This window comes from Oryza glaberrima, chromosome 12 (genome assembly GCF_000147395.1).
Source record: "Oryza glaberrima chromosome 12, OglaRS2, whole genome shotgun sequence".
NCBI classification, from domain to species: Eukaryota; Viridiplantae; Streptophyta; class Magnoliopsida; order Poales; family Poaceae; genus Oryza; species Oryza glaberrima.
The window spans coordinates 8,761,138-8,785,431 of NC_068337.1; the positions used below are offsets into that span (position 1 = coordinate 8,761,138).

The 24,294-nt window shown below is 44.0% G+C and overlaps 3 protein-coding genes across 9 annotated transcripts; 1 reads left to right on the forward strand and 2 right to left on the reverse strand.

The window, feature by feature from the left end:
* Positions 1-1,004: 1,004 nt before the first annotated feature.
* Positions 1,005-3,575, forward strand: LOC127757609 (uncharacterized). 6 transcript variants are annotated; one of them, XR_008013499.1, is made up of 7 exons: positions 1,010-1,474; positions 1,556-1,615; positions 1,721-1,781; positions 1,882-1,984; positions 2,319-2,512; positions 2,752-2,828; positions 2,959-3,575. XR_008013499.1 is itself a non-coding variant. In XM_052283157.1 (5 exons), exons 1-5 carry the CDS (start codon positions 1,279-1,281, stop codon positions 2,324-2,326), a joined length of 405 nt encoding a protein of 134 aa, XP_052139117.1. In that variant the 5' UTR covers positions 1,010-1,278; the 3' UTR covers positions 2,327-3,574. The 6 variants fall into 6 exon arrangements, 1 of the variants encoding a protein (XP_052139117.1); XR_008013497.1 differs by having other exon boundaries at positions 2,319-2,543; positions 2,752-2,847; positions 2,959-3,428; XR_008013496.1 differs by having other exon boundaries at positions 1,017-1,474; positions 2,752-2,847; positions 2,959-3,416.
* A 547-nt stretch (positions 3,576-4,122) lies between these two features.
* LOC127757607 (disease resistance protein RGA5-like) lies at positions 4,123-11,338 on the reverse strand. Of its 2 annotated transcripts, none has more exons than XM_052283156.1 (4): positions 10,934-11,338; positions 10,677-10,773; positions 7,485-8,471; positions 4,123-6,514 (listed from the first exon to the last, which is right to left on the reverse strand). In XM_052283156.1, exons 3-4 carry the CDS (start codon positions 8,279-8,281, stop codon positions 4,489-4,491), a joined length of 2,823 nt encoding a protein of 940 aa, XP_052139116.1. In that variant the 5' UTR covers positions 8,282-8,471; positions 10,677-10,773; positions 10,934-11,338; the 3' UTR covers positions 4,123-4,488. The 2 variants fall into 2 exon arrangements, with proteins under 2 accessions (XP_052139116.1, XP_052139115.1); XM_052283155.1 differs by having other exon boundaries at positions 7,485-8,608.
* Positions 11,339-13,049: 1,711 nt separating this feature from the next.
* LOC127756253 (disease resistance protein RGA5-like) lies at positions 13,050-16,555 on the reverse strand. Its single transcript, XM_052281643.1, has 2 exons — positions 16,292-16,555; positions 13,050-15,966 (listed from the first exon to the last, which is right to left on the reverse strand). The coding sequence occupies exons 1-2, from the start codon at positions 16,553-16,555 to the stop codon at positions 14,677-14,679; spliced, it is 1,554 nt and encodes a 517-aa protein (XP_052137603.1). The 3' UTR covers positions 13,050-14,676.
* Positions 16,556-24,294: the final 7,739 nt, after the last annotated feature.

Sequence of the window (24,294 nt, forward strand, 5' to 3'; positions counted from 1 at the left end):
CTCGAGCCAGCTGTGGTGCTTACTCCAAACAACCACCAGACACCAGCTACCCACTTCTCCATTGACTGAAAATATTGGAATTAAATTTGAAAATATACTATTTATTCAATTTATTTTCAAAAATATTTGGGATGTAAATTTTATTGTAAAAATATACCATCGATCTCGCTCTACCGTTAAGCGAAAATATCGCAGAGGTGACGTTGAGGACGGTATCGCGCGGAGAAAGCGCGAGACCCCGCGGACTCGCGCTGCTAGGGCGCGAGACCGCGTGGTCTCGCGCGGCGACGGCGCGAGAGCGCGGGAAGGACGAGCGGTCTCGCTCAAGCAGAGAGCGACACCGTCCTAAACTGCATTAGGTTAGTGACTAATGACCTAATTAATTATTTAACTAATAATAATTAGCGTTTAATTAATAATTAATTAATCATTAATCATGGTAATTAATCACTAATTAACCATTTTGAAATCCGGTATCGCTGATTAGTTAAGCGAGACCGAACGGTCTCGCTCTTCCATTTCGCGAGACCGCGCGGTCTCGCTCTTTCCCAATGCGATACTGCCCATGATGTTACGTCCACGTCACTTTCGCGCAATGGTTGTGCGAGATCGACGGTATATTTTTATAAAAAGTTTTGAATTCTGAATATTTCTAAAAATAAAATGAATGAACAGTATATTTCTAAATTTAATTCAAAAATATTGCTGGGAAAATGCTTGAGATTCTACTAGGACGAGATAATACTCTCACATTTAGTAAACTAGGGTTTATATATCTATAGTATCAGAAGGCAATGTCAGCAAGATATCCTCTTGTTTTGCAGCTATCATTGCTGCAGCGATAAATCATACTTTCTCCGTTTCTAAATGTTTGACGTCTTTGACTTTTTTAAATATATATATATATATAAAAACATCCCCCAAGTCGCATACAACCAGCACCATCCACCCCACAACACATTCACTCAGTAATTTGTTTACTATTCACCTTATCCAATATATATACACATTCGGTTACGGGTCCAACCTTTTTTTCCCCTCCGATTTTTATGGATCTCGGCTTGTGGCAGCGACGGGCGACGGCGACGGCGATGGCCTACGGCAGCGTTGGGCGACGGTGGCCGTCCCTCGCTCGGCCCTGCACGGATCCACCAGCGGCGGCGGGAGGAGAGTCATCGTCGCGGGCACTGCCGATCCTCAGTCAAAGTCATCCTCGCCCAATCCTCAACCAGTCGCCGCCGCCGCCTTGCCTTATGCCATCGCCAGATCGACGCCGGGATGCCATGCCTCCTCACCCTAGTCGTGGTCGCCTCGAAGCCCTGCAACCAACTCCCCATCATCGGCACGGTGGCTGCCTCCCGCTCCTCCACAGGTCGTCGTCACCCTGCAACCCCCTCCCCATCGTCGACCAGTGAGGTTGAGGCTAGCATCCACAGACTCATCCACCCCAAGCAAATGAACTTCAGTGATAGCAGTACACACCGATCTGATATTCTGTTTTTCTGTTCGTTTTTTCTTTTCTATATTTGTTTTTTCATGATTGATGTTTTTACAGGGATCTGGGATCATGCATGGGCAAGCCTGCAGCTAGGGTGCTGTTTTTGTTATTCATTCAGTACAACCTTTTCCTCTTGCTCTCAGCTATATTTTAATTTGTTCAGTCATGAAATCTTGGGTTATGTTCGCAAAACTAGACTCATCTGAATTTTTTTCTGTTCAGTCATGGATTCGTGTGTGGGGCATTGTTCAGAAATCAAGCTGTACATCAATTTCCTACTCATGTAAATTTCCGTTTTTTCAATCATTAGATCTTGTGCAATTTTTGCAAAAAAAAAAAAAAGAATAACTCTCATTTGATTTTTCTTTTTCATGCATGAGCAGGACTGCTGCTATAGCTGTTTTTGCGATGAGGGACTAGGATTAGTCCAAGAAGCACATCATCCGCTGCTATGGACAGCTCTGCCTCTGGGCGCACGCGACCAATGTGAGCCTCTCATTTCTAACTTCTTATTGTTCTTTTGTATGTAATGTGTCATTTATGCATTGATTTCTTCAAGAATTTGTATGTTTGGAAGAACCAAGGAAGCATGTGTGTGAATTGCGCACTAGCTGGGTAAAAATTAGGTTGGATCTTAGCATTGAAACAATATTGTAGTTCATTTACGAGTGCAAATTCTGACTTGTACATCTGTTTTAGTGTTGTCTTGGTTCAAGAATTAGTATATAGCCAGCCATGTAGCATGACTGGTCAATTTTAACTATATTCAGAGGAAACATACTTGATTCCTGGCTGGAATTTTTGCTCCTCCTTGTCGTAGGTTATTAAAGATTTGTGGATGATACATACTGAAGAATTCTGGGAGCAATCTCTCCGCTGCCTGTGCGCCGTTGTTCGGGGAGCAACCTCTTTCTCTCATTTATGCCGAGGAGGAGAGAGGGTGCGGCGGCAGCACGATAAGGGAAGGAGGAAGGCCGCTGGATTCAGCAAGGCCACTACGACCGCGCACTACAGGTCTGCAGCTGCCCACCCGGCCCAGTCAACAGTAATCTCACTCGCACTTCTTCTGTTAGGGTACATGTTGTTTCAGTCAAGAAGAACTAATTCTTAACTGAGAGGGCAATCTTTATTACTTATCATGTCCATGTGCTTGGCTTTGTTTGCTGCTTGGTTATCCACCTTGGTTATCATGCTTTTGTGGTGGCAGAAGAGCGACTTGCAGGAAAGAGTAGCAGCTAATATCTTTTTTGTAGGATCAAAATCTGAAGAGGCAAGTTCTTGCATAGGCACTGCCATAAACTTCCCCACAAAATACCTGAGTGATGCTACTGTAATCTCTCTGTCACAAGGTTTTTCTTAAAACCTGAGTGTGTTCAGTATTATACTTAAGACTGATACTCCTTTATACTACATTTTGTTTAATTGGACACTGATGCTGATTCTTTCAATTTTCATGGCAGATACTTCACAACGTTTGATGGTTTCGAGCTGCAACCTTTGATTTCTCACATATGATGGGTTTTATTGATACTTTAGTTCTTTAGTCTTGACTAGCTAGTTAGCTTAAAAACATTATATCAGTTGGGCCAATACATTAGCTACGAGAGACCCTTTATGAAATGTCCCCTTCTGGTTATTTGGAGATGTTTCGTTGTTTTGGATGTGCAGTTGATATTGTGAGTCGAGGATATACTTGGACTTGTATTCTTCAAATGTAACCTCCGGATATTTGAATAGTGGCTTCAATGAATGCATTACAATATATATGTATGCTTGCTGATGCATGGTAATGTGGACTCTTTTGCAGTTCTATACTAGAAATTTTGTGGACTTGATTACTATGAGAAACTTTGTGGCAAGATCAATATGTTATATTAAAAACCATCAGTGTAATAGTAATTTATTTACTAAGAAAAATCTTGAGGTGGTACCAATACGGTAACTCTTAAGTAATTTATTTACTAAGAGAAGGTATACGAACCAATTGGGAGTACTACCATCCTAAGGAATTTATTTACTAAAGAAGAGCTAAGAACGACCTTAAGAATAATTCATTTACTGAGAGTAGGAACCAAATTGAGAAGGGCTGAAAACAACCTGGGAGTAATCCATTTACTGATAGACTCAGTAATCTTGTTACTAATGGGCTAACCACAAAAGAAGTGCGAAAGGAAAGAAAAAAGGTGCGGGCTAGTTATATGGGATTGATGGTGTGGGAAACATTTTGATAGTAACAAGTTTACTTATCGAACTAAATCCGCTGATAGTAATTGATTTACTTAATGAAGAATTTTTTGAAGAGGGAGGGATGGGGGAGTTTGTGCGGGATGGATTTGGGTGGGGGGGGGGGGGGGGCGCTAGGAGGGGGGGTGGGGGGGAGGGGTTATTGTGAGGGGAGTAGTTTAGTTATAACGCACCCTGGGTGCGGTTTAGCGCGTCCCTATATATGTGTGTGTGTGTGTATATATATATATATATATATATATATATATATATATATATATATATATATAAAATAAATTAAATGATAGGAAAAGAATTAACAATTACTTATATTTTTTGAATAAGACGAACGGTTAAACATGTTTTAAAAAGTCAACAGCATCAAACGTTTAGAAACATAATGTTTTCTTATCTTGGTCCTTTCGGAGAAGTAATTGCAGAAGAGATTACTCAAAGCTTGCAGACTTTCGGCGTACATAGAGTAAAGTACAACTGAAGCAAGAGATGCTCATTGGCAGTCCGGCTACCCGCATTTTGAAATATTAAAGCTCAATGTGTTTACAAATCAAGCTAGAAGGTCTACTTGCCAGTACTACTGGTAGTAATTAGACAAAACCAAATGATGATGGTTCTGAATTGGAAGGTCTGATTACTTAGTTTCCATGCATCAATAGTGATCATGTGGCTAGCAGTTTAGCCTCTGTCTCAGGCAAATTATAAGCAGCAGTAGAAGTAGAATCTCACATAGGGTGTTGCAAACTGCAATTTCAGTTATTCATGTCACGCCGAACCACTTCATGAGCATCTATATCCTTGAGTATCTCCTCCTTGTCGACCTTATCATCTACCATGTTTTGTTCCCCACATCTATTGATTTCAAATATGGGACACCCTGGGTGGGCACTGGCTGCATTCCTGACCGAAGCTTCTGCAGCCTCCACCCGGCTTCTGGTGGCAACATGGCAAAAAATTGTGACTTTGAGGTGCTCCAGGCTTGCAAGGTGCTTTAAGCTGAACTCAAAACCCATCTTGCAGTCTGATTCATGTGCGCGGAATTCATGAGACAACCATCGGAGCTCAGGCATTGCTCCCTGCATAAACAACATCTCCAGCCCACCTCCGTAACTTACGAAGATGAACTGCTTGAGGCATCGGAATTGATGGCTGCTGATGGCAAGCCTTTCATCAGGTCCACATACTACAAATAACCTGAAGAAGAGCAGAGTGGGTATGCTTCCTAGAACGCAGAGATCGTCCTGCTTAATGTTTCTAACCCATATTTCAAGATGCCTGAGGTTAACAAGCACCGCCATCTGCTTTGGTAGCAGACCGATACAACAACCATGTATGACAAGCTTTTGGAGGCATGGTGTGTAGCATAATAAATCCATGAGTTTTTCTCCTATCACTGTATCAAAGCAGGATATGTCCAATGATTGGAGCCCTTGTTTATCCATCACAGCAAGAGATGACTTCAAAGCTTCCATATACCTTGCCATATCATGATGACCAAGTCGTGCGCTATCATGCAGTCGTATGGAAATCGCCCTTAGGTTTGCCAACCGCTTCAGCTGTTCCACAAATACTATGGAATTATAGTTACCAGCAAATGACAGCTGCTGCAAGGCTTGTAGATCTCCAACCTCATTGGGCAATTTCACAGCTTCATTTACAAGTAGACGCACCAGATTTTTCAAACAACCTATTGTTGATGGCAATTTTTCAACACTACTGCCACGAATGTCTAGTGTCAGTAGATTCTGCAGACCTCCTATTTGCTCTGGAAGATCAGTGATACCACGAGAAGCGATGCTCAAATATGTCAGCTGGAAAAATCTTCCAAGATATTTAATGCTTTTGTTACCAAGATGGTGGGAATTATTAAAAGTTAGCACTCTCAAAGAATTAAGAGTTGAGAGAAGACTAATTTCCTGATCTTGCAATTCGTAGAAGCTGATGGAACGAACTTGCGAGCAATTCGTCATAATCTCCTGCATTACTTCATCTTCCAGATATTTTGAATGTACTGACAGCCTACGGATCTTATTAGAACATTTATATTGTTGCCCTTCCATTATGGTTGTGAAATTCTCCTGTGTTGACAGGGAAATTATAAGGTCGAGCACCATATCATGCAGTTTACAAGCATCTGCCCTGCCATCGTACTTGATGTCAAATGGTTGGATCATGCTTCTGTTTACAAGATCATTGAAGTAATTCTCAGCAATTTGATCCAGTGTTTGACCCTTCACTTCACTGATGAACTCTTCAGCTATCCATCTCCATATTAGCTCTTCTCTATCAATGTTGTAATCCTCTGGAAACACACTAAGATATAGCAAGCAAGTTTTCAGATTTATCGGAAGATCATAGTAGCTAAGCAGCAGTATATCTCTAATTCCTTGTTGACTAAACACAAAACCAATAGAATTGTGCACTTGCTCCCATTGCTCCTTCATATGTAATTTTCCAGCTAGCAGGCTAGCTATACTGATAATAGCTAATGGCAATCCATGGCACTTGCTAATGATTCCATGGGAGACTTGTTCAAGGTAAGGAGGGCATGCTGACTTGTCCCCAAAAATACTCTTAAAAAATAGCTTCTGAGAGTCCTGCTCATTTAAGGGCTGCATGTTATGGATATATCCTGCTAAACAGGAGCAGCATGATGTTGCAACATCTGCATTTCTTGTCGTTGAAATTACTCTACTGCATAAATTGTTCTCTGGGAGAGCACATTTGACAACTTCCCATGCTTTTGCGCTCCAAATATCATCAACAATGACCAAGTACCTGGTTAGCATTGAGAAAATGTGATCTGGTTAATAAATCATAGAGTTTAAAATGAACAAGCTATATATTGTGCAGTCATTTTTGGCAAATGCCATGCTGCCCTGCTCCAAAAACCATCAATTCCTTTTGAGAACTAGATTGTAAAAGTTTAATAGATTGGCCATTTAGGTGAAAGGAAACCAATTTTTAACTAAGGTGGAGTTTGTCATTTGTTGCAGCTACAGCATGTATTCCCTGCCTGAGATGCCCACACACCAGACTTGCTATTACTACCTCTATTTCATATTACAAGTCGTCTTCATTTTTCAAGTCAAACTTTTTGAATGTTTGACCAAGTTTATGGAAAAATATAGCAATATTTTCAACTGATTTAGTGCTACAATTGTTGCTATATTTTTCGATACATTTGGTCAAACTTTCAAGAAGTTTGACTAAGAAAATCAAAAGACTTATAATATGAAACGGAAGGAGTATTATTTTTACGATGAACTCGGCACTTTATATAAATTGTGCCAAATCACTTCTCAACTTTAACAAACTACTTTTGTAATATTTGGCATAGATGTAAATACAAGACCTTAAGTTCAATGCCATGTTATTCGTTCCAGTATTGCATTGCTTATATATCTAATCCTTAACATAATCACTGAAACTATGGGTGGTTTATTTTTATGACCAATGAAGAAGCCACACTATCACTATTTTTAGCCTTTGCTTAAAGGTTCTACCTTTTCTGTGCAGATTGCCCCTTTCATTTTACATTTCGTCATGCAAATGTTAAGCAAGCACCAATGAGCGGAGTGCCCATCAAGTTTTTCTTTTTTTTTTCTTGCAAAGATATTGCAATCTAGCAAAAATTGAAGGTCAGACTCTACAAGAGCTTTACACTGATAGCTATTTTAACATGGGAAATATACGCAAGCAGGGTCAAAATATATGGAAAAACACCATTCGCAGTTTTTCTACATACCTCTTACGTTGTAGGAATGTTCTGAGCTTGCATATGAGCTGACGCTCATCGTCTGATGTATCAACACGACTTCCCAATTCTTTGAGCAAATCAGCTAGTATCTTTGTCATATTAGGATTCCGTGAAACTGGCATGAAAGAAGAACAATCAAATTGACCTTTCATTTTGTGATAAACTTGGTTTGCAAGAGTTGTCTTTCCAAGACCTCCAAAGCCCACAATGCATACTACTTTGAGTTTCTGAGATTCATCTTTTTCCAGCCACTCGATAATCTTCTCTCTAGGACCATCAATCCCAACAAGCTTCTCTGCTTCCACATAGAGTGCTGGCAGTCGAGGATCAATTTGAACATGGCTAAAATTATCAGCAATTTCTTCAAAATTATACCTCAAACGGCGATCACTTTCTTCTATAACACGAGCCTTAAGTTCTTCAATTAGGTTTGCGATTTTGTGGCGCGACCATAACTTTCTAATTTTAGCTGCCGTCTTCCGGACAAGGCCCGCTTTAGCATTAGAACTGCTCACCTTGTGCAGGAAAAGGTCGATGCAGTCTTCAATAGCATAGCTCAGCTCACGCACCTTGTTCCTCCAATCCTTCACCTGCTCATCCAAGTTCTCCTCGTTGTTTGCCAGCTTCACCAGAAGGGTATGCATGCTGGTCAGCTCATCCTTCAGAAAGGAGATCCCACCCTTCACGCCTTTGAGAAGCTTGTACTCCCCTTGGATCAACAGGGAGAGCTTAGGAAGCAGGGTGCTCAGGGCACCAGTTGAAACACTCACTATAGCTCCAGCCATGTTGCCCTCTCTGACTAACTCTAATTGAGTGGCTCAATAGTAGATGAGGAGCGCAGAAATGAAATGATGCAGTGGCTGTGGATGATAGAACGGTGTTGGTTCTACAATAAGTTGGATCGTGTTGCACAACCCCTTCCTCGCGACAATAAGTTAACAGCCCACAATTGACTATTTGCCTCAAAGTACACACCTGACATATAATAGTAGTAGGTTGACCGCATGCATCACACCATAGCTTTATTTAAACATAGCATCTTGTTAGAACATGCTGTCCTTAAATAACTGTAACATGGGCTGTCTCTGCTTTGAAATGTGCATAGTTCACTTCTGCCAAAAAGAAGTCACAAGGATACATGTGATATGTTATCTACATTGCATAGTATATACTAAACTATATATTGGTTTTACTTCCATTATCTTCAAGTTACAAGGTGTGGATTAGAATCATGGTGCTGGTGTTCATGGTGTTCTTAATTAATTAATTAATGATTTTCAATCAGTTAATGGTTATTCACAAATCTCTTACTGGAGTAGCTCTGTTATTCTAATGATTCATGCCTGTAATATAATTTCAACATACTCCAGCTGTACTTAGGTGCCAAGAATACCTGATCCCACTTAACTACAATCAGCAGTTTCACCACTATTAAAGCTCCAATCTCAGAGGAAAAACATTATACATGTCATTTACTACTTTTCTAGAAGGGGTTTACTTGAATTTTTTTTATTTTTTAACATAGATTATTTTTGTTCCATCAGGAAGGGAATATATTTTTCCATTTGGTTGTAAGTCATGCCAGATTAACACCAGTTTCAGTAGACTTACAGTTTTTGAAATTCTTACCTTTTAGGAGTCAGTCTGTCAATTCCATCAGTCATGAAATACTTTAGAGTCTAGATAGTTAAGCATAGTCAGTAAGAAGAGACTATTATCCATATAGAATGCTTAAAACAACAACACAATGGGTATTCACCAAGATTTTTCTTGTTCCCCATCCAAGTATCAAGTTGCTACAAACTTTTAAGATACCCAGGATTAAAACTACAAAAGAGAAGGTGGTTGAGAAGTGAAAGCCACCATCAGTAGACTGGTGCAAGATTAATATATGCAGGATAGATGAAGTATATGTAAAAGTAGACGATCACAGATGGTTTTGTTGACAAACCTCAGTATAGACGGTTCCTTCTATGACATGGTTATCAGAGACGGTTTTGTAAATCATTCTATAACGACTTATGCACAATATCATGCGTGCACATATTCACCTCAGGCGCCGCATATTTGTCATATATAACACTTTTGCCGAGAAGTACATTCTGGACCATGTCACATAATGTGGTGCTGTGGTAAGTGGCTAGCTGGGTTGTGGTGGCCAGGGAACAGGTGGGCAAAGCAGGGATTTTGGCACTCAGGTAAGTTCCAGTGGTGGAGAATAGGGTGAAGAATGGGGCAGGGCATATTCTGCTTTCCAAGCTTCAAATTTTGATGTTTTAAGTGGACTCAAGTATGACCAGCCTAGTAGGGATAGCTTATATTTCTGAAAATTTAAAAATATTTTATGCGTGGACACTTTTGAGTACAGATTCCATTTTTTAAGGTTTCGCATATCGATCGCTTTTTGTTTGAGAACAGTAATCCATTGTTAATTTTAGCATTTTTGGGACTTTTACAGGTTCTAGATGAAACCTAAAATTTCATAAAAGAATCATATTAAGTAATTATAGACAATCTAATAACTTGAAAATGATTCCTATATTCCATTGTTTGCATTTGTTGCAGACTCTCATATTGTGCACAATTCAGAATCGTATGGTTTTAAATTAGGCTAGCTAGTTTCATACTTATGCAACAAATGATTAAAAAAGAAAAAGGAGAATGCATAAATGAGGCATGTCTACCTGAGTTAAAGAATTTTTGGGCTGTGACTTGTAAGATCGATAAAAAAAGTACGGAGAGCGCGAGTAGGCTATAACCATGGTTGTGATGTAAATGAACTACATCTCAAGTTCTATTTATGTACTGGTGCAATTTATCACAAGATGAGAAAGGCATCTGATATATATAAATAAATGCAGTTCATTGGAACAACTGCCAGCATATGGAATTATGTTTGTATATAATATTCTTAATAAAAGCTTCCAGCAGGGACCTTCCCGCCATTTCACTCAATAAAAAGAAAAACAGTTACCAGAATCTGGATATAGCCTGGAACTGAGAAAGTAACAACTGCTTTCCACCTTATTGGGTGCCAAAAGTAATTTTGAGGAAAAATATTTAGGGAGATACAAATAGCCAGGTAGCAAGCTCAATCAATCGAACTAGCAACTCACGCGCCTTGACTCTACTCATTCATTAAAAAGAATTCCATTCCTGTCTCTAGAGGGAAAACAATACCTTGCATAGCTTCTTAATTCTTGTGACAGACACTGATATGGATCTCTGATTCTAATCCTCTATATATCAGATTACGTGGTTGGCCAATCTGCTGGTCCTGCAGTTTATTGGAAGTTAATTCCATACAGAAAAAAAAATGTCAGTACAGATCTACCATTTGTGGAACTAATCTCCCAAAAAGATCGTAGGGTGGATCAAAATCAAAATATAATAGGCCCTAAAACAATGTATTTTCGGTTCTGGGGGATAATACGGACCTGAAAGGACTTCTAAAATCTGAAGAAACTGCCATTTGGTCCTCTTTCTGAACATCCTCCTTACATCATTTCTATACTCAAGATTCATCTCTCTGAGCCCCACCATGCGGCTTTCCCACTCTCTTATGATTGAAACTTTTAGATGTCCAGGATGGATACTAGCTGCATTCCTGATGGCAGCTTCTGCAGCCTCCACGCTACTTCTAGTGGCTCTATAACAACTAATCGTGGCATGAAGGTCCTCCAGGCTTGAGAGGTGATGAAAACTGAACTCGAAACCTGCATTAGACTCCATTTCCTCTGCTCTAAACCGAATCTGTAACCGTCGAAGCTTTGCCATTGCTTCCTGTTGAAATAACATCCTCAAGCCACTCCCCTCATAATATATGAATCTGAACTCCATCAGGCTCTGGAATTGTTGGCTGCTGATACAGAGCCTTTCGTCAGGCACAAAATGCAGTTTCGTTGGCTGCTGATACAGAGCCTTTCGTCAGGCACAAAATGCAGTTTCAACCGGAGGTAGAGCAGAGTAGATATGCTTCCAAGGACACTGAGATCTTCCTGCTTAATCCTCTGGAAATAGATGTCTAGGTGAGCGAGATTAACAAGAGATAGCATCTGCTGAGAAGGCCTACTTATGCAATTGCCAGATATTACAAGCTTCTGAATGTTTGGAACAGTGCAGCACAACAAATCCAGTAATTTATCTCTCAAGTAATCACAACATGAAATTTCGAGTGACTGAATTTTGTGTTTGCCCAACACAGTAAGAGAAGACTCCAAAGCTTCCTCATACCTTCCCATCTCATGAGCACCAAGTGTGTCACTGCCATGAAGAACTATCTCAAGCGTCCTTAGTTTGGTCAATCTCCTGAGATCTTCCACAAGTTTTAGGGGTTTATACAACCGAGCAGAAGACAGCACCTGTAAGGATTGCAGATATCCAATACCATCAGGCAATTGCACATTATTGCCGACAAGTAGACGAGCCAAGTTATGCAAATGGACTATGGTTGGCGGAAACTTTTTGATTCCACTGCCACGTATATCCAGAGTTTGTAAGTAATGGAGGTTCCCAACTTGATTTGGGAGCTGGGTAATGCAATAAGAAGCGACTCTCAAATACTTCAATTGGAAAAAACTTCCAAGATATTTAATGTGTTCATTACCAAGACAAAAATTATAATCCACTAAAAACAATACATTCAATGAATGGAATTTTAAGAAAGGAAGTATTTTCTCTGGGGCCTCAAAGAAGCTTAGCGAACGAACCTGTGACAAGTTGTCCATGATCTTTTGAACCACATTCACGTCATTCTCAACAGAGTTGGACTGAAATGAGAGCCGTCGAATCTTATTACCCAAATATTTATACCCTTGCCCGTCAACTACGGTGAGGAAATTTTCCTCAGCTGATATGGATATGATAAGGTTAAGCACCATATCATGCACTCGACAAGCACTTGCTGTACCATCATATATGACGTCAACTGGTTGGATCATGTTTCTGTTGATAAGCTCATTAAAGTAATGCCCTCCAACTTGATCCAATGTTTGACCCTTCACTTCAGTGATGAAACCTTCAGCTATCCATCTCCATATCAGTTCATCTCTATCAATCTTATAATCCTCTGGAAATACACTAAGATACAACAAGCATGTCTTCAGATGATAGGGTAGATCATAATAGCTAAGCAGCAGTATATCGCTCATCCCTTGTGAACTAAACGCAGAACTGATAGAATTGTGCACTTGCTCCCATTGGTCTTTTGTATCAGATTTACTAGCTAGCAGACTAGCTAAACAGATAATCGCTAATGGAAAGCCATGGCACTTTTTAATGATTGCGTGTGAAACTTCTTCCAAGTGAGTAGGGAAATTGGAGTCTGAGTGGAAAAGCCTTTTCAGAAATAGCTTCTTAGAGTCTTGCTCATTTAGAGGTTGAATGTTGTAAACAGAACCTTGAAAACCAGAGCAGCATGATTTTGCCACATTGACATTCCGTGTGGTTGTAATTATTCTACTACAAAGACTGTTCTCAGGCAAAGCTAACCTCACATGTTCCCATGCAGATGCACTCCAGATATCATCAACAATGATGAAGTACCTATGTACATGTAGGAGATTATTAGTCTGCCTTAACTTAAAAATGCAGTATACATCTCATGAGAAGTACTGCAGAAGATATTATGCCACTCTAAAAGTATATATTAGATATTTATGCCACTTTTAATTGTCCGGAACGCTTCTGGAAGACAAATTTAATACACATATATAGTGTTATAAATGCAATATTACCACATTTTATCGCTCAATTTTAATCAAGTATTCTTCACCTCAAACTTTAAAAGGAAAATATAATATGTGCAGGGCAGCCATCTATATCTAACACTTGGTACCTCTCACTCTCATGAAACACTAGTACACTACATTTAGATTTCTCTGCCAGCAAACATTTTCAATGTTTCATGTATTTTCCTTTTTCATTACATTCAATTGCAATGTTGCATGTATTTTCCTTTTACATTACATCCAAACTGCAGATGCTATCACAGTTTTTTGGTTATTATGCATGGATCTCCATTTTTCTTTGTAAATTTCGAGTAAAACTGGCATTCTTAGTATTAGAAATGATGGTGTACACTGCTGTTGGGGTTGTTAAAATTACAAAATGTGTAGCATATGCCAGGATTTCAAGAAATGTTGCAGCAGGCAGCAGCTAGGCTGACTCGGGTTATAAAGCAAGGAAAAAGCACGGTGGGGTGCCAACCAATTATATCACTATCTGTCATGTGTCTTGAGCCTCTCCCTCAGGTCTCAGTCAATTTGATTTAACAAGAAATTTTAACTAGCACAGTCGAACATTCTATGTTGAGGGATGCAAGTGGGCAGTCCCGCTACCAGCATAAAAACTCGCTTGCTAGTTCATTTTCCACATGGTAGTACAAAATTTAGAAGAAAAAATGAACTAGACGTGACATAAGCGGGCTAAAAAACCCCGCTAGCCCGCCCCGCTTGCATCCCTAGGACTCATACTCATACATGAGGTATTTGTAGTATATGCTACTTAAAACAGTACAGTTAGGAGAATGCCATTTAGAATCAAAAGAATATGTGAAATAACACTCTGGACCATACCCCCTACTATTTATTTCTATCCTTTCTGTTAGTCAGATCAGAACAAAAGGTCATTTACATCCTCAAACCAGACGAGGCCCATAATGCTCATCAAAAAGGAATGCTTATTTGCAATGAAGCTAATTAGAGCCAATAGCAGAGGATGCTGTGACACCAAGCCAAGACAACTGTTCAAGCTGCATGGCCACAGCACTTCTAATCCACAACTGACTCTCCCATTACTGGCATCCTATAAATTAATTCTGAGTTGCATCTATAGAAATTTTAATACAAAATCATGCTAATATATATTGGCTCCCTCAGTAATTGGAGGAAAAAAAGGGAAATATGTATGAGTTACAAAACTTGTTCTGTTGGCTCGGACTTAAAGAACACTGCAAATGAAGATGTATACTCAATACAGTTATTCATTTGTACAACAAAATAGGCTCTAACAAACATATGTAGTAGTATATAAATCTGCTGTTGCACCAAAAAAGAATTTGCTGTTGCACAGGAAATTCAGGTAATACTTATAACTGCAAGGTCTTAAACTAGCATGTCAAAAATTATGCCATAGATAAAAGGACAACATTACCAAATGATAGGGTTACATTTACTAATTTCTAGGATCTAAAGATTAACGTGCTATGAATCAAAGAGATAGCTAATGATATTTGTTTGTACCTCTTATTCTCTAGGAATACTCTGAGCTTATCAATGAGTTGCCTCTCATCATCGGATTTATCTCCTTTGACCCCAACAACTTTAATTTGCTTATAATCATCAGAGTTGTCTCGGCTGGTCACATCTTTAAGCATATCAAATAAAATTTTCTTTATGTTAGGACTCTGCGAAACAGATACAAAAGCTGAGCAATCAAATTGATCCTGGATTTTGTTGTATACTTGGTTAGCCAGAGTAGTTTTGCCGAGTCCGCCAAAACCCACAATGGATACCACTTTGAGTTTTTGCCCCGAACCATCATCTTTCTTCAACAACTCAATGATCTCTTCCACAGGGCCATGGATACCAACAAGCTTCTCTTCTTCAACATAAAGCGCTGGTAGGCGGGGATCAATTTTAGTCCTGTCGACATGTGCATTGTACTCGCTGAAGTAGTACCTCAAACGGCGCTCGCTCTCTTCCTTGACACGAGCCTTAAGTTCTTGGATCTGGTTAGCAATCTGATGCCTTGACCATAACATTCTAATCTTCTTTGCCATCTTGAGAACAATGTTGACCTTATCATCCCCGCGATTCAATTTGTGCATGAATAAATCGATGCAATCCTCGATATCATAGCTCAGTTCCCGGACCTTGTTCCTCCAGTCCTTCACCTGCACATCCAGGCTATCCTCCACACTGGCCATCTTCGTCAGAAAGACGTTCATGGTGCTCAGCTCATCTCTCAAGAACCTGATGTCACCCTTGACACCTTTCAGAAGCCCGCGTTCTTGTCCCAGCAACGCAGAGAGCTTGGCAAGGAGGGATCCCATCACCCCGGTGGCGACGCTCACTGCTGCTCCGTCCACCTGCGCCTTCTCTTTACCGGCCGCAGCTGCCCAAGAACAGGGTGACACATTCAATTTCTCACCCTCGCCGGCCGCCGATATGAACGAGGGGGAGATATACCTTGGTAAGTGGTAACTAACTCTCAGTGGCGGATCCAGTTTTGGGGCAGCTGGTAGTTGAGGGGTCGTTGGCCGCCGGAGTTGGACTGTACGTTGGACCAGTACGGGCGGCCCGGCGGAGATGGGGGAAGAGATGAAGAGAAGCAGTGCATTTGAGTCCACTGGAGAATGGAGATGAGTCCCCCTGGTCGTCGGCCCGTGTGTGGATGGGGTCCTCTCCTCTCTCGCCGTCTTGCGGATGGAAGGGAGAAGGGGGAGCGGAGACCGGGAGAGGGCGAGAGGCTGTACAGCGAAGGCGCCATTTCCGAGGCGTTGATTCAGGAGGATTTATCATGGGCTACCATGTTACGAGAAAATGTACATTTAACCATGTTCAAAACAGGGTTTCGCTATAATACTATATTGAAAACGCGTTTCGTTAAAATACCAATATGAAGCGCGTGCTCACCGCCACTTTGCCATTTTAGCACTTTTGTGTATTTTCGAAATCATTTTCGCTTCTTCAGTGTGTTATGAGACAAAAATGCCCTTCCATCCACCATCCTTTCCCGTAGAAGCTGCCGTCGATGAGGGCAGGATGGCCGGCAGTGCCGCCGGATGAGCCCACCGCCGCTGCCGACGAGGGCATTTGGGTGCGCGGGTGCTCACCACCACCGGACGGCACCGATGAGGCGGAGGCGGAGGTGAGGTCGTCGAGGAGGCCTCGCAGCGGCGGAGGCTTGCGCTCCATCTCCGCCAGTAACTGTTGTTGCTTCTCCATCGCCCCTCCGCCTCCGTCGCCGGTGAGGCTCGCCAGCAGCTGCTGTTGCCTCTCCACCACGTCCCCCTTCGCCTCCGTCACCGGCGAACCCTCCGTCGCCGGCAAGGCCATGGGGCCACCTCGAAACCCTAGCCGCCGTCGTCAACCGTGGCGAAGCGACCTCGTCGGAGACCGTCGTTGACCGCGGCAAGGTAGTCAGCGGAGGTGACGAGGTCGAGGAAGGGAAAGATGTCGAAGGACTCACCGGCCACCTCGCCGTCTGGGAGGAAGACGGTGAGCTGCTCGTGGTGGACATGGAGATTGGCCGGTGAGGACGAGCTCCTCTTCCTCAATGACAGGAACGGAGGACACGAAGGGCAATTTGTCTTATCACCTGGTGGAGAAGCGAAAATGATTTCGAAAATACAGAAAAGGGCCAAAATGGCAAAGTGGCGGTGAGCACACGCTTCATATTGGCATTTTAGCGAAACACGTTTTCGGGATGGTATTATAGCGAAACCCTGTTCTGAACGTGGCTAAATGTCCATTTTCTCGCGTGTTACCAACGTCAAAAAAAAGAGATAATCCAAGAAATGCCATTACAAGCGTCTAAATTCAAGAAATGTCATCGACAAGTGTGAGTTTAAGAAATACCATCGTACAAATAACTTTATCCCAAAAATATCATCGCTGACGTTAATTACTATAGGATGAACAGTATATTTAACGGCGCTGGATGGACGGAACCTTAACAGTGATAGTATTTTAGAGATAAAGTTGTTTGTACGATGGTATTTCTTGAATTTGGACGCTTGTCAATGGTATTTATTGGATTATCTTAAAAAAAATGTCAAAAAGTCAAAAAAGAATAGAAAAATTTTGAGAGGTGCAACACTATGACATGTAAAATAAATCAGCTCAAAATATGACATATACACAGAAAAAATGACAAATCTCGGGGAATAGAAAACTGATTTGTTTAAACACTATTGGAGAACAAATTTGTTTCTTTTTCTCATTGTGCACATTGTATTTTGAGTTGATGTTTTGTGTGATGGCAAATGTCATAGTGTTGCACATCTCAGAATTTATTTTCATATTGTTTTTGACTTTTTTGATGTATTTTTTTTAGGTTGGTAGTATAGTAGCACGCCACTGTGCGGTAGTACCTGATATTCTCCACGTGGGTGACTTCTTGGTTGCTTGCAGCAAGCTTTTGTGACTTTTCCTCATATTTTCTCCATGAGTGACTTCTTGGGCCGTGTTTAGTTATATTTTTTTTCTTCAAACTTCCAACTTTTCGATCACATCAAAACTTTCCTACACACATAAACTTTCAACTTTTTCGTCACATCATTCCAATTTCAACCAAACTTCCAATTTTAGCGTGAACTTTTGGTTGCTTGTTGCCTTGCTGCAATGGGAAGATTCGGGATGGACTGGGGAGCCATTGAGTTAGGCCCTGTTTAGATTCAACACTAAATTTTTTTACTATGTTACACCGAACGTTTGAACACATACATAAAGTATTAAATATAGGCTTAAAACTAACTAATTGCACATATTACGACTAATTTGCGAGATAAATATTTTAAGTCTAATTGCTCCATGATTTGATAATGTGGTGCTACAGTAAATATTTGCTAATGACGGATTAATTAGGCTTAATAAATTCGTCTCGTGGTTTACTGACGGATTCTGTAATTAGTTTTTTTATTAGTGCCCAAACATCCCATGCGATGTACTCTTATATAATACCCGATGTGACACGCCGAAACTTTACTGCGTTCTACTTCTTCCCTTGCATTCCCAACTTAACTTCCTCATTTTCTACGTGCACGCTTCCCAAACTACTAAGTGGCGCATCTTTTGTAAAAGGTTTTAAGTGAGGTCCACACAAATAAAGGAACCCTTTTTCTCAGCTTTCCCCTCTCTCTCCCCTCAACCGACGCTTCACCCCCTCTCTCCACTCAATCCACGCGCTCTCCTCCTTCCACTGCGCCACGATGGGGGAGCGGTGACCCAAGCAACGACGGCACCAAGCGGAGCAGTGGCGCGGCCAAATCCAACCCGGGGCTCGCCAGATCTCCCTCTCTCCTCTCCTCGCCGGCGCCAAATCCCTTCTCCCCTCTCCTCGCCGGTGCCCGCAGTTTAGAGCAACAATAACGAGTGGCGGCACGACCTCTACCCTCTCCTCGGTGGCCCCTCGATCTGGATGGGTCATGGAGGCCACCAAGGCTATAGAGGGGTCGAGGAGGCCACCATGCTTGGAGCGGAGGACGACAACGAGCAGTGGTGCATATCAGAGGAAGATGACAAGCTCGGCGACTTAGAACAAGGCATGATAACGAGCGGGAGGGGGACATCAACAAGGTAGGCACAATATCTACCGCCTCCTCTTCCTCCACTGTTGTCTCTTCCTTTTCTTCCGCCGCCAGCTCGAGGGATGGGGAGGGGAACACGCGCGAGCAGGCTCGAAGCGGCAAGGCCATGACCTCCACAACGCGGCTACGCCATTCTCCCCCACGCCGTGCTCCCTTGGGTTGTCAGAACAACGAATGCCCAATCTAGACTCTGTAGACCTCGTTTGGTCACATGCGACACCTAGTTGGTCGCGAATCTCTGATATGTCGAGGGTTGGCCAAACGGCACAATGGAGCACTGTGAATGTCACGACCGGAAATAACCCAACGGGCATTCCTTACGTGCGTGTATTATTCCTTGTCCCAAGAGGCAAGGTACACCAGAAGTTGATACAATTCAGAGTTTAATAAGCGGAAGCGTAAATAGTTAATTATTACATGGGCAGCGACGGCCCAACCCACTCAAAGACAACGGAAAACAGCGGAAGACTAAGGCGACGACCACAGGCGCTTGACAGCAGGCACGAGCTAGACACCAAAGCCTTCATCATCCAGGGGCTCCTCTTCTGGGTTTGGGAAAAATTGAGCAAGACTGAGTATAACCACCGTACTCAACAAGACACACCCACAAGTGCAGCATAAGTGCAAAGGAGTACAATGAAGTTATAGTATAGGGGTTAGGTTTTGCAATAAACAGCATTTAAAAAAAAACCCTTAGTTGCTCAAAGCTAAATTTAAAACACGATCCTAGAACTATTTAATATTATTAAACAAGGCCGTGAACCCACACGAACCTGCCTTAACCCAAGGCCTACGATGATTCAGACCGAACTGGCAACCCGACCCTGGGTCCCAGCTCGTCCCAAGCCAACCCAGGCCAACCATTCCACATTTTAGTTGTTAAGCAGGTTTTAAGAATTAAAACACTAACTTGGGTACATTGCTCGGCTTGCCCATAACCGAGGGCGCGGCTATTCGAATAGATTATACTCTGATCAGAGGTGTACATCTTTGCCCACAAGACACATCTTCCTCACGTGCAACCACGTGCCACATACCACCACGGCATATGGACGGAAGACATGACATAGTTTCCAACCCATCCTAGCCATAGACAAGAGTACCGACCCAACCCCACCTACGGCCGGAACCCCCGGGACAGGTAGGCAGGACTGAGCCCCTAGCAGCAGGACACCGGTCCTGTGCCATGACATCTCGACTACCGGGCCGCGGCTCGTGTAGCCTTCATTTGTCCTAGAGATGTCCATCGACCCCCGACTTCGTCCATCTCCATCCGTGTACTTTTGTTTATAACCAGACTGAGCCACAAACTAAGCCTTACCCATTAGACATGTGGAAGTACGGTAGTGCTTTGCAACAGAGGCCCGAAGACCGGTCCTTATATGGCCGAGGTGCTACCATCAAAACCATGCACCCCGAGCCCAGCCTAAAACCATTTTGAGGGTTTTGAATAGAGGGAGAGGTGTGAATCCAATTCCACAATAATCCAACTATTCCATGGTGTCCAAGTGATATGAATATTCCCAAAGTCTAGAGTTATAAAACCACCCTATGTTGTCCTATTAAACAGCGAAGCATCTACCTAACTTCATACTGGTGGAACCATGAATAAAATGTCCACTAGTTGGGGTTTTGTTTATCCTAGGGTGAACAAGGTAATAATAATAACAATAACAATAATAAGTTCATAACAAAGGTAAATAGGCATGGCTAAATAAAACAGTGATAACGCGGGAATTTTAAATAAAGCGGTAATGCAATAATTTAAATCAAAATAACTTTATAAACTGGGATTCAATATGTTCAAGGATGATGTGACTTGCCTTGCTCGCTTTCCCAAACGTCGGCTTCGACCTCCACGAAGAGCGGATCCTCCGAAGCTGCAGCGTCTACACGACCAACGGAAAAATAAAAGGGCTTTTACTCTAATAAACTCCATATAACAAGCAGGAACAAAGCACAAAAATGGGTTCTTGACTTCTTAAGGAAAAATTAGAGACTTGAACGGTCCAATTCCGAGTTCAAATGGCCAAGTTATGGCCATTTGAAGTTTATATGCTCTTTAAATGAATATTTACGAATTTCTTCATTTAAATTTTAATTTAAAAATATATTTATTGCGTCAGCCGGGAGAGAGGGCACGCGGACCGGGTCCACGGGAGTGGGACCCACGCGGCAGCCTCACGGTCCACGGTGGACCGGGTGCACCCGGCTCACACCGGCCGGCGCCGTGGGCCCCACGCGTCAGCCGCACCCGAGGGCGCGGGCGGCTGACGGCCGGGCCCCACGCGGCAGCCGCTAGGCGCGCCCGGGGGCGGCCACGTCGGCGCGGCCGGCGGGAGGCGGCGCGCCCGCGCCCCTACGGTCGCCGGCGGCGGCCATAGGCATGGCGGAGCGGCGGCCGAGAGAGGGGAGGGAAAGGGGGAAACGAAGCGGCGGTCCATGGCTCACCCCGGGTCGACGGCGACGACGGAAACGGCAACCGGAGCGGAGGAAGGCGGCGGCGCGGCTCGGGTGGACGGGGTCGACGGCGCTCCGGCGGTCGGCGAGCGAAACGGAGGGGTGGACGAGGTCGGCGAGGATGCGGCGAGGCCGAAGGAGGCGGCGCCGAGATGGGAGGTGGTCCGGGGCGACGACGGCGGCGGACCGGAGCTCGACGGCGACGGCGGAGAGAGAGAGCGACGGCGCGAGCTCGATTCCGGCGAGGAGAGAGGGCGGTGAGTGGCGGAAACGGTGGTGGGGAGCTCGGGGAGGGTTTATATAGGGTTAGGAGTGAGAGAGGGCGGCCGGAGGGGAAGGAAACCGGCGCGGGAGGTCTGGCCGCCATCAATGGCGCCGGCGAGATTTGCGGGGGCAAATCCGCCCGTTTGAACGCGAGAGAGAGAGGGAAAAATGGGGGGAAAGGGAGAGGGGATCACGGGGAGTGATTCCCCCCACTTTATTGCTTGCGGGGACGGCGGGAGGCGGCGGGATTCGCGGCGGCGGCGGCGCTAGGGCGCAGGGAGGCGGCGGGAGCGGCGGGAGGAAGGGGATGACGGGTGGGCCCCACCCGTCAGCGAGGGTGGCGGGCGGGCGGGCCCGTCAGCGGCGCGCGCGCGGGGAGGGCCGAGTGGGCCGCGGGGGAGAGGAGAGAGGGGGAGGGAGATGGGCCGAATTCGGCCCATCAGAGGGGAGAGGGTGATTTTTAGGGTTTTCTTTTTATAAAACCTTTTTAACTTTGTTTATTTCTTAATAATTATTATTTGTGCTCTGAAAATTCCACTAAAATTTATTTACACATTTTAGGCTTTTAGGAAATATACAAAAATCCTCCAAGCCCTATTTGACTTTTAACTTTGCACATTTTAATTTTTGAAGGCTTTCACAAGCATTTTAATCATTCTAGGCATGATTTAGAGGATGTATTTTAGGGTCGATTTGGGACGCGACAGTGAATGACTTTAGTAGAAGAAAGGGATCTGCATACACAATGACACTAGTATAGCCGCATTAGGCCATTCACAATATATATTCACCAAGTGAGTAGTAAGATGGGACGACTTAGATACTACTCCATCTGTCCCATAATATAAGGGATTTTGGAGGGATGTGACACATTCTAGTACTACGTATATGGACATACGTAGTACTAAATGTGTCACATCCCTCTAAAATCCCTTATATTATGGGACGGAGGGATATAGTTGATTACTGAATTAGGACTAAAGTTTCCTTTCTTATTAATACATATTTGCCTTGATTTTTGTCAATGAACTAGCTAAACGATGCGTTAAACTTTCTATATAAAAGTTTCTCTAAAATATCAAATAAATCTATTTTTTGAGTTTTCTCGTTTTATATGCTATTACTTATTTTTTATCTTTATTCGTTGCGAATTGGGTCTAGTTGAAAATCTGGAATAAACTGTTGTGAAACAAGATATATGATCTCATCCATATATATGGATAGATCGGCAACCAACTACGGTACACGACGGTTGTGTCGTGCCCCATGTCTTCTCACCCTCACGGCGATCCTAGCAACGGACGCGATGGTTCCCAAACCATCGCGCCTTCGGTTGCCACCTCTCTCCCCCCTATATATTGTAACCACTATGATCAATAAAGGACTCTCTCTCGCTCATTCGCTCTACAATTCTCTCTCACTCCAATCAATGTTATCCACTTTAAACACATTATCAGCATTTTCGCTCTCGCGAAGGAGATCGCAAAGTGAAAGAAGGAAACACCATCGCTTTTGATCTAAAGGAAAAGCGAACAAAATCAACATAGAAGGTACGGGATGCCTACCTTTCATTCGATCATGGATGCAGTTCTCGGCCTCCCTCACTATCAGCATGCCCATCGTCTTCGCCATCTTCTTCTCCGTCGATCGGAGAGGAGTCGCCGCCACCACCACGGTCGCCACCATCACCATCAGCATTGGACTAGGGCTGGTGGCCGTCGCCACCACCCTCGCCACCGTATTGTGGTGGCCACTACTCCGGTTGTTCCTCCTCCTTCGCCTTCGGTTGCCGACGCGCCTGGCCATATCCGTGTGCAGGGGGTACAGTACTATGCCCACCATGGATGGACGGTAGTGGTGACGCTGCCCTGCGAGCCGTGCGATCTTCCACTGGAGATGCAGTTGCTGCCGGCCCCATTCGTCGCTGCTCCGCCACCACCAACCGCTCCTTCCCTGCCTCCACTGACACCAAGCCGACACCGACGCCGCTCCCCCACTCCCGCGCCACCGGGGTCCGGCCGGACCGGTACCCTAGCTGTGTGCATGGGGGAGCCGGCCTTCTTCAACCCATCCTCGTCCCGCCTTCACGCCGGTGAAACTGCCACTCGCCGTCCCGGTCTCTGCCACACCTTCATCGCCATTCCCCACGGCTCTCCTAGACGTACACTCCCTAATGGGGTGCCGGGGAATGACGTCCGGGTTCGGCCGGCCTCCGACTCCGACGAGGAGTGGGGGCCGTCGGCCTAACCCGGCTGGTTAACCACCGGCAGACGGAGGGGTGGCCGAGGCGGCAGTGGATGGTGGATGGCGACGGTGGTTGCAGGCGGTGGATGGCGGCGGCAGTGGCAGCGCATTTCACGGTGGCGGCGGTGGCGCATCTCGCGTCAGCGCCGCAACAGGGAGATGGCGGCGGTGGATGCAGCAGAAATGGCTGCGTGGTGGCGGGACGACAGTGGAATCGGTGGCGGCGGCGCATCTCGCGTCGGTGCCGCAACAGGGAGAGGAGGCGGCGGCGGCACATCTTGCGGGGGCGGTTACTAACCCCCCCTCCCCCACGCCCTTCCCCCCCGGTGCGCCCCTTTTCACTTCGGGGCGGCTGGAATGGGCCGGCCGCATGAGAGGTGGTGGGCCAAATCCTTTTGATTTCAGCCCACCACCTATTTACCCTTTATTTTTTTAGTTTTTAATTTTTATTTCAGCGGCAATTTCATTTTAGTCCCTGTGTTTTATATAATTTAGTGGAAATAGTTCATCAGTTGTACA